The sequence below is a fragment of the Boleophthalmus pectinirostris genome, unplaced genomic scaffold (genome assembly GCF_026225935.1).
Source record: "Boleophthalmus pectinirostris isolate CB_2022bp ecotype Guang Dong unplaced genomic scaffold, ASM2622593v1 HiC_scaffold_19, whole genome shotgun sequence".
Taxonomy (NCBI): domain Eukaryota; kingdom Metazoa; phylum Chordata; class Actinopteri; order Gobiiformes; family Gobiidae; genus Boleophthalmus; species Boleophthalmus pectinirostris.
The window spans coordinates 21,347,842-21,357,726 of NW_026571140.1; the positions used below are offsets into that span (position 1 = coordinate 21,347,842).

At 35.8% G+C, this 9,885-nt stretch overlaps 1 protein-coding gene across 1 annotated transcript; it reads left to right on the plus strand.

The window, feature by feature from the left end:
- The first annotated feature begins 4,540 nt into the window (after positions 1-4,540).
- LOC110175199 (ammonium transporter Rh type C 2) lies at positions 4,541-9,059 on the plus strand. Its single transcript, XM_020941321.2, has 11 exons — positions 4,541-4,818; positions 5,145-5,337; positions 5,985-6,135; positions 6,218-6,365; positions 6,758-6,924; positions 7,053-7,190; positions 7,562-7,698; positions 7,888-8,012; positions 8,199-8,272; positions 8,344-8,417; positions 8,502-9,059. Exons 1-11 carry the CDS (start codon positions 4,605-4,607, stop codon positions 8,533-8,535), a joined length of 1,455 nt encoding a protein of 484 aa, XP_020796980.1. The 5' UTR covers positions 4,541-4,604; the 3' UTR covers positions 8,536-9,059.
- Positions 9,060-9,885: the final 826 nt, after the last annotated feature.

Consider the following 9,885-nt stretch of genomic DNA (forward strand, 5'->3'; position numbering starts at 1 on the left):
TCCACCAGATTTCTTCCATCAGACAGCCATACTGTCTCATTTGAAAATATAAATAAAATATATAAACATAAATAAGTGACCATGCCAGCTCTAAATAGTTTTTTTCCTTGATGGTATTATAACACCTTATGCCCTCTCAGTATCTTTCCATAACTAATGAACACATTATATTGTCTAGACATAGAAATGCATTTTTATAAACCTCCAGCCATAAAACTGTTATAATGTTATGTCCAGCTGTCAATAACAAGACAAAATAAAATGATCAACACATCAGCCTGGCTGCCCAACTAGTGCACTGATTGCAGTAATAAATCAAGGTTTATGAGCAGATTCCTCATTTACAAATTACTATGCTTACTCTGTTTTATGGCACGTACAGGGGCTGCAGTTTAAGGCGGCTGGACTCGTCTGAATGTATGAATATCTAAGACCAGCTGGCTGGCTCAGACAACCAGTCGGACATGTTAAGTGACTCCCAGTTATCATTAGCATCTCCTTTTAAGTATGCTGCTGTTTGTTTTATGTAACTCCATAGTAACAAAATAGACACCTTAAGATGCATTCAGAGGAGGATAATGTCTTCCATGCGTTGCTAATGCTGTTTATATGAGGTGCAATAATCTCTTAAAATATTGATTACTGCAATGATTATGATTACAGTAAATTCAATAAACTGCCCTTACTAAACCTAACATCCCATGTGTGCATGTGCATTTGTGTAAATTACAAATGTAACATAATGTAAAGTTTCCCATGTGTGTTTGTTCACTTCTGACCAGTCAACCCAGACCCTAGACTCACACAACTGGTACTGTTTTTTTCCCTCTCTAAAGCATTTGCTCTGAGCTTTGTAAAGGTCAGGGCCTAAGTCTTGTTTACATGAACAAATGTTCACAGCAATAACCAACAATGAATAAGTTAAATATAATTTGAATAATAGATAAGTTAAAGCTAGAGTGGTTATGATCAATCAGTTGTTATCTCTATCAAATAATGTTTAATATATTTTTATATTTTTTATATTTTTTTAATTTTTAACATCTAAATTAAATAACCCCAATTAACCCCATCTAATTGTTACTGCTTACTACTACTAGGAAGCAGTAATAATAAGTCTTATCTATTCATCTATAATTAGATGTTACTTTAGTTAAACCTAAAATGTGTTTATTTAACTTTACCTTTTATCAACATTATATAATGTAAAGAGGTAAAATAGCATATTTTTTATGCATATTATTATGTCAATAGAAAATGTTTTAAAGGGCAGTGTCCAAATGACTACCTTTGACACCATCTCTACCAAGGGACCAGGTCCCACCAATAGTGTTATGCTCTGGTTTTACCTCAATTTGCATATAGCTTGAAAGGCATGCTCAACCATGTGAGGAGTATCAAACTGCTGGCCTATCTGACAACTGCATCTGAAGAGAACAACAGGCGACTACCTGACTGTCACAGTATCTCCATGGCATCAAGGTTATGCTCAGGCTGATTCTTGCTTGTTTAGTCATCCAGTGATGAAGAAAAAAAAGACAGCTAGGCCTGTCATGATAACAAATGACTGAGGTGTGATAAATCGCTGAACAAAATATAATATAACACTGAAACTAATTCATGTTACTGATGTAATAATCCTGAAGCAGGATAATCTCAAAAAACCTAATCCAAATTTACAGAATATATATATTAAAAAAAAACACGAGTTGCAATAAGTAAACAGCAAAAAGGAACACTCCAATAGTTAGTTTGTATAATGACTAATAAATAATTTATTCAAAGCATACATCTAAAATATTATCATACAGTATGAAAATGTTCCCCACAAGTACAAAGAAGAAGTATCCACAATAAAAACTGGTCTCAAAATAATTGTTCCATATATCATGTATTGATTTAATTAATATAATTATCGTGACAGGCATTTCATTATCACATTATCAAATAGACAGATTCAAATGCAAGTATTGATGTTATAAACTGAGTAAGATCAGTTACCACTAATCCTGCACTCTAGTCTCATGCCAAAAATAACATAATGGCTTCTGTATTAAAGTGATGAAAGATGAGTAGATAATGACTTCAAAGAAGACAGCACAGCTGTTAATTATTATTATTAGTTTTTCATTTAGGCCTTGCATTATTTTATTATGTCTTATGGCAAATTGATCTAGTATTTTCTATCTAGACAAAATCAAAGTTGTCATTGTTGTGTAAAAGCTGAACACCCTGCCCGCTTCGATCAAGACATTCTATCTACTCAGACATCAACCCAAACCATGGAGGTCCACAAGGCAGCAGCATGCCGCCCCATGTGACTGGGGACATAGCTCAAATGCCACAAAAAACGATAACGATCTGAAGCTGTCACAGGACTCCTTTTGTCACATGTTGAAGTTAAAATATTTGAACAGGTAATGCTCCATCCACTAGTGTTCAGAGTCGCAGTGCAAGCTTCCATATAATTTCCATATATTTTGAAGTTCTGAAATTAATGAATGGTCAAAATGATTCTTACATAACTGATTTATGAAACTTTTATTGACACTGCTTAAGGACAGTGACATGAATTCTCAATCTCTATACAAAATATAAAAGGCAGCTGCCAACTTGAAAACTAGCAACTCAACAGCAAAAAGGTTCCGGGTTCGATCCCCGGGTCGCCTGGGCCTTTCTGTGTGGAGTTTTCATGTTCTCCCCATGTCTAGGTCGGTTTCCTCACATCATCCCCCCAAAAAACAAGCACCACAGGTTAAATCCTCCAGCTGAAGTCCTGACAAAGCCTAGCAACAAGTTCATGGAGATGGATCCCCATGCACCCCATATGCTGCCCACTGCTCTTGAAAGGATGGGTGAAATGCAGAGGAGAATGGTCCCTACAGAGATAATAAAAAGCACTACCAAAAAGACCTCTCAATATGGAGCTTTGTAGATATACTAGTGGACAAACTAATATAATAATAATAAAGGATAACTCAAACATGTGTGAATGAAACAAAACACAAATCCAGGTATGTTTTTGATGACATGGCTTAAACCTTACAAGAATAAATTTTGCATAATATAGGACCTTTAAAGCCATACTGTGAAACATTCCAGTCAAAGCAAAAACATTTCCATAAAGATGGAAAGTGCATAGTGCACATGAACAATGAAGAAGCCATCTACATTTTTAAATATCCTTCAACTCGAAGAATAAATAACTGCGTTTGACTGTACAATTTTTGTAAAGTTTCCACTCTTATCCAAACCTCATGCTTTTACTATGTCCAAAAATGGCAGTATAATCATCGATTAAAAACAACAGACCTATCATTCATGATTTGAAACAAACAGATGTCCTGCAGAAAATCAGGCTGTACTGTTGTGTAGGCCTACACAAAGCAAGCCCAAACAAGCAAATAAATAAATAAATGATCTGAATAAAACACAAAGGTAAATACAATTTGCCAGGGAGATATATTTTAAAATGTCATGTCAAATTGTGATAAAAAAGTGTATTACATAATGACTTAAAGAAAGTGAGTTTAAGAAGAAAAAATAGATACAATCTGGAATGTTCTTTGTGTCACTGAAGACTCAGCAGTAAATGACGAATCCTCTTTTGGTATTTGTCCTTTTTTATCTTGATCAAAAACACATGCACAACACAACAGGCAGAGGGTTTGCATGTTCAGTAGTAAAGTTACTTTCAGGTGAACAAAACATTTAATAACAAGGCAACATAAACCAGTACCTCACCAGCTGTTTATTCTCAACCTGGAAAGCAAAGCAATGATTAGATTAATAGACTATACTCAAAAAATTCCTTTCTCAATTCACTAATTACAGAATAGGCATCTGAACGTGCCTACTGTGTTTGCGTAAAGACTGGAGATATGAAGGAACATAGTGTTCTGTGTTTTATTCACTTTGTGTTACATTACATGTAGAGCTTGATCTAATTCATGTGATCAAGAGTTGAGGCTGTCCCTACATAATCCACAGATTATCACTTTCTCCTTTTCTTTTTTGTTTTAATAAAATAAAATAAAAAAGAAAAGGTGATAATCATATTAACATATTAATAAACATATTATTACATAATATCTAATAGGGACAAGCAAGGTTCACTTTGCACAGGTAGCACGTAAAGGCATCAGTAGACCTATTTATTAGAAAATATATAATATTTTTCTGATTTAATTTAATACTCTTATAATTTGTTAAATTCAAATTTACTTAAGTCACACAACATCTGGATTGTATTTTTAACTTGAAAGGACAATAATACCGCGCTAACATGCACATGTTAGGCCTGGTTTGGGACAAATGTTAGAGAGAATCATCGTGACACACTTCCACGTTTTCTGGCCCTGTAAATGTACTTGCCTCTGATCCTCTGCAGCCATGTGCTGGAGTGAAGAATGGAAGCTCATTGGTTTTGCAAAACATGCCATTACATGATTAGCTAAAACAGGTGAGCAGCGCCCAGCCCCCGCGACACACCCCTCATGAAGGCCATAAAAGTTTAGCTCAGATGTTGTTGAAGTGAGACCTAGCAGTCCACACCTGTGTGTAAACCCCATCCAAGCAGAGAGCAGCGGACCACAGGCTTCATAATGGGCAACTGTTGCGCGTATCTGGGCCCACAAAAGAACACCAATGTCCGGGTTAGCCTTCCCGCTGTGTGCTTCGTCTGGCAAATTGCTATGATCGTCTTGTTTGGTGTTTTCATACGCTATGATGAGGAGTCAGACACTCACTGGGTGGAGCACAAAAAAAATCACAACATCTCGAGTGACATTGAAAATGATTTCTACTTCAGATACCCAAGTAAGTGCACGAATAGCGTTAATGCAGTGGACTCTTTATATTGTTGTTGTTGTTGTTCTTCTTCTTCTTCTTCTTTTTTAAACTTACCTGTAAAAAATGGTGTTTGTTGATCTGCATAATTTAGTGTACATCAAGTGGTAATTCTAAAGTCTACTCATTTTTGTCTGAGCCAAATGTAAATGCATGGAGAAAAAAATCTTCTGAGATCAATTTCCACGAGTGCTTAATGTTGTGGCAGTTTTATCTTGCAAGATCTTGTGACATATGATCTGAATTGTATTTCCCAACCAAACCACCATATTGACCATGTTTGCTTTGATTTTTAGGTTTCCAAGATGTCCATGTCATGATCTTTGTTGGATTTGGTTTCCTTATGACTTTCCTGAAACGCTACAGTTTTGGAGGTGTGGGCTTCAACTTCCTGATTGCATCATTTGGTCTCCAGTGGGCTCTTCTCATGCAGGGCTGGTTCCATTCTCTTGACCACACCACCGGGAAAATCTACATTGGTATTGAGAGGTTGGTTAATTAAACATACTCTCTCATAGGTCTGTTATAGTATATATAGACGATAAACCTTAATACTGAAATTAAATCCTGCCACTGACACAATAACCCTACAGCACTATTTAAATGTATGATATACTGCAAACTGCAATAAACAAACAGCAGAATTAATCCCTTTAGTAGTTAATTTGTATCTATGAGTAACAGAAGTTATTTGTTCAATCCTCCACAGCTCAAGTCTTATCATAGCACAAAGAAAATGTCCCCACAATACTGACCCCCTAAGATGTATTATTCTATCTAACATATATTCCATCTATTAAGTCTATTTAGTAATAATCATGACAGGCCTACTCCCACAGTCAAATCAAAGCACGGGAATTGTTATTGTTATTATTAAACTTGTTGAACAACCCGAAAAGTATTCATTTCATGTGACTGCTGTTTCGTGATTAATGACTGATGACTTAATATCAGACTGAATGAATTAACATGATCTCTTGTTTCAACTGTCCAACCTTAACAAAAACAACAAAAAACCTGTCAGTCCTGTTTGTCGACATCAGTCATAACCACATTTTGTCACACACTATTCATATCCATTATGCAATTTGAAAATTATTTTTTAAATTTATATTTTGTTTCCTATTTTTTTCCAGTTTGATCAATGCTGATTTCTGCTGTGCTGGCTCTCTGATTGCCTATGGCGCGCTCCTGGGTAAAGTTAGCCCTGTGCAGTTGATGGTGGTGACTTTGTTTGGTGTTACACTATTCGCTGTGGAAGAATACATCATTCTCGATCTGCTTCATGTAATCAGACATTCATTTTGAAAAAAAAATTACCACATTTCTTCTTGCTTCTTTGACTATGTTTTCTGAATGTATTTTGTAGTGCCGTGATTCTGGTGGATCAATGGTCATCCATGCTTTTGGCGGTTACTATGGTCTGGCCATCTCCTGGGTCCTGTATCGTCCAAACTTGCACCAAAGCAAGCAGCTCATTGGTTCTGTCTACCACTCTGATGTGTTTGCTATGATTGGTGAGTAAAATGCTGTTTTATCCATGCAAGTTTATATACATACTAGGTGATATGGCACAAATGCCTAGTTTTAAAAGCCTCATGATAAAACAGTAACAACTGATGTTATGTGAACATATCACTTAAATTGCCACTGCTGTAATCATCGGCCTGCAGATCTCAACAGCTTTTTGACATTTGTTTACTTTTAAAACAAGTCTTCCAAATCGAGGGCTGCATAAAATTTAACTAATAGTGTGATTAAAATAGTCAAATGACATTGGGGAATTATGATGTAGATTACAGAATTTTCTGCTGCAAATGAATAATTTCTATTGGCAATAACAAATTGGAATAATGTAAGGATCTTACTGTTGAAACATGTCATAAATGTTTTAACCTGATCCTCTCAGGGACCCTGTTCTTGTGGATGTTCTGGCCCAGTTTCAACTCTGCCATCACAGACCATGGTGATGGACAGCACAGAACAGCCATAAATACCTACCTGGCCCTGGCTTCATGTGTACTCACCACAGTTGCCCTCTCCAGTATGTCTCAAAAGAAAGGCAAGCTGGACATGGTAAGATCTTTATGTACAATCTCTGACTGTAAAAAAAAAAAAAAAAACTCTTTGAGCTGTAAAACCTGTTGAGTAACATTCTTGACTTAAACAGCATTTTTAGACTATCATATTTTTTATTTTGACAGGTGCACATCCAGAATGCCACACTCGCTGGTGGTGTAGCCATGGGAACAGCAGCTGAGTTCATGATTACTCCCTATGGTGCTCTGATTGTCGGCTTTTGCTGTGGCATCATATCCACATTTGGGTACCTGTTTATCACAGTAAGACCAACTAATGTATTTATTTAATTATTTATTTTCTACAGGAAAAATGTCTCTTTCTTCACAGTGTTGGAAGATTAAACAGCAATTATATACAATTAAAAGCCATAATTACTAATTGTTAAGTACACAAATTAAAGTGCTGGTCTACATGAATAGAGTTTAGTCAGAGCATAATCCAATAATAGACCAGTCTGCCAACCAAAGAAATCTACTGAAAATAAGATGGAATAAGTTAATATACTCAAGTTATTTATCTTCATTTGTTAAATTGCCCACAGAAATGTACTGAGTTGAAAGTCACTACAAACTTTATATTACTGTGTAATAAGGTCTAAGACTGATTTTTTATTTATTTATTTTTTTTCCAGCCTTTCTTGGAGAAGTATCTTAAGCTCCAGGACACTTGTGGAGTGCATAATTTGCATGCAATGCCAGGCATGCTTGGTGGGTTTGTAGGGGCCATTGTGGCTGCTGCTGCGAGTGAAAGTGTCTATGGAAAAGAAGGGTAAGGACTAGAATCACAATAATCCTCAACTCCCTCTTCATCAACAAAACTGTCACTTGTCACAGACTTTGACAAGACTCTGTTATGTAATTGTACACAAGTAGGAAAGCTAACATGTCTTAAACCCACAACTTAACAATCAATGTTTCAAAAAAGTGGTTAAATTGTTTAAATATAAATTTCTTCCAGGTTGATCAACACTTTTGACTTTGAGGGCAAATACGCAAATAGAGGAGTCGGAACTCAAGGTGGATTCCAGGCTGCAGGCACATGTGTAGCCATCGCTTTTGGGCTGGTTGGAGGAGCTATTGTTGGTATGTTAAGTTTAATTTAGGACATAATATGACGTGTTTATAAAAGCCAACAAACATGAGGAAATATGGGTGTAGGTTCTAACAGAGGGAAATAATAGTTTCTGTTTTGGAAACATTATCTTTTGATGCAGTCAATTTAAAACTAAATACTCGAGTTGTTTATCATATGTGTTTATGGTCTTTAAGGTTTTATCCTGAAGTTTCCAATTTGGGGAGATCCAGCTGACGACAACTGCTATGATGATGAAGTCTATTGGGAGGTAAGCCTCTACTTTGGCCACTAGATGGAGCACGTGCCTCAACAAAATTGTCTCATGCGCTGTGTCTTTAGGTTCCTGAGGATGAAGAGACTATCCCTCCTGTGTTGGAGTACAACAACCACATGATCCACAAGCACCAAGACATGTAAGATAATCAAATTCAATCTTAATTGTTAATTTATTCTTAAAAGAAAAATACATATGATGTTTTCCTACTTTTGTTCAACAGAGCTGAGTCCAACTTCTCAGTGGAGCAAAGTTAATCAAAAACTTAACTGACGTACTTTGATATACCTGTGTTTTAAAGAATGAGCCGCTTTGAACAATATGTGAATGAAAATATTAATAAGCAACTTAATGTTAATCTGTGAGCTCAATACAGTGTGCCATACAATGGGCACTATGTTTATGAGTAACTGTATTTAAAAGGATAGTGGAAAATGTTCCTTTGTGTTTATTCCAGTGAATTGCTCTTATGTACTAGGGTCACAGATGTGTGCTTGCTATAAAGGTTGTGTATTTAAGTATTACTATGTCCTTTTACTGCCAAATGTGACTTTATTTTAATGTAAGATTATATGTATTTTATTTGTACATATGAGTGTGTTTTTTTTGAAAGGTTGAAGTCAAATAACAATGACACAATTCACCAACTTGGTTATTTCTGTGTGGTTGAAGTTAAGACTTGACTAAGAAATTTTATGAGGAAAATGTCATTTGATTAATATATTTTAATGTGGAATTTGTTTTGAAATTGTGTTGAATAAAAATGACTGTATATTTTAAATTCCCTCCCTTGTTATTTTTTTGAGGTAAACTATTCTTAATAGGCAGCGATTCTATCAACAAATGGGCCTATAACAAATACAACTCAATCTTGTGGATTTAAATGATACCCTTTTGGTAAATTACAGTATTTTATATTCTTAATACTTCTAGCATTCCCTCATGTCAGGTGTAAGAAGCTGTCAAATTAGATGGCAAAAAAATGTAACCTATTGCATAATAGGTCTTGATGCCATTTGTCAGTTTACACCATATTTCTTCTGTTCCATGAACTATTTTTTGTGTGTATTTTTAATGTGTTTTTGTTTTATACATATATCTAAATGACATCATGTGTATGGTTAATAATATATCTCCACCTAAAAGGTAGGCATCAATGGGCTTATTTGTAGTTTAATAAGGGCAAGTATTTATCAATAATGCTTTTTCCATGTAACTGAGAGTTAGTAGTGATAATAATAATAATAAATGTAATACATTAAGCTGGGGTTAATGAGCTGGATATTTACACATTGCCCTGATTTGTTCAGTTATTGTTGGCTCTTGTCATGAGCTGTTTGAGTGGGTATTAACTGATCAAGTGGGTGCTGGGACGCGTCAGGTCACTCGGGGCTCACAAATCGCTCGTGGGTGCTGTGTCTGCATTGTGATGCTGATGAGATGTGGACAGGCCAGTCTCTAGGGTCGTCTTCTGACCAGTGGCTGTGCGTTTAATGAACTCTAAATACACTGGTGGACATCGTCTTTGTGCTGGCCTTGTCAGGTTAACCAGGGGCAAAAGCTCTGTTAGTTAAGTAAACATGTGAATGGTCTGGATGGATGGGTTA

Excerpts from the sequence above, each read along its gene's own strand:
- LOC110175199 (XM_020941321.2), top strand. The coding sequence starts at position 4,605 with ATGGGCAACTGTTGCGCGTATCTGGGCCCACAAAAGAACACCAATGTC. Across the intron at positions 6,925-7,052 it reads AGAAAGGCAAGCTGGACATG|GTGCACATCCAGAATGCCAC; the intron begins GTAAGATCTTTA and ends TTATTTTGACAG. Across the intron at positions 8,013-8,198 it reads GGTTGGAGGAGCTATTGTTG|GTTTTATCCTGAAGTTTCCA; the intron begins GTATGTTAAGTT and ends ATGGTCTTTAAG.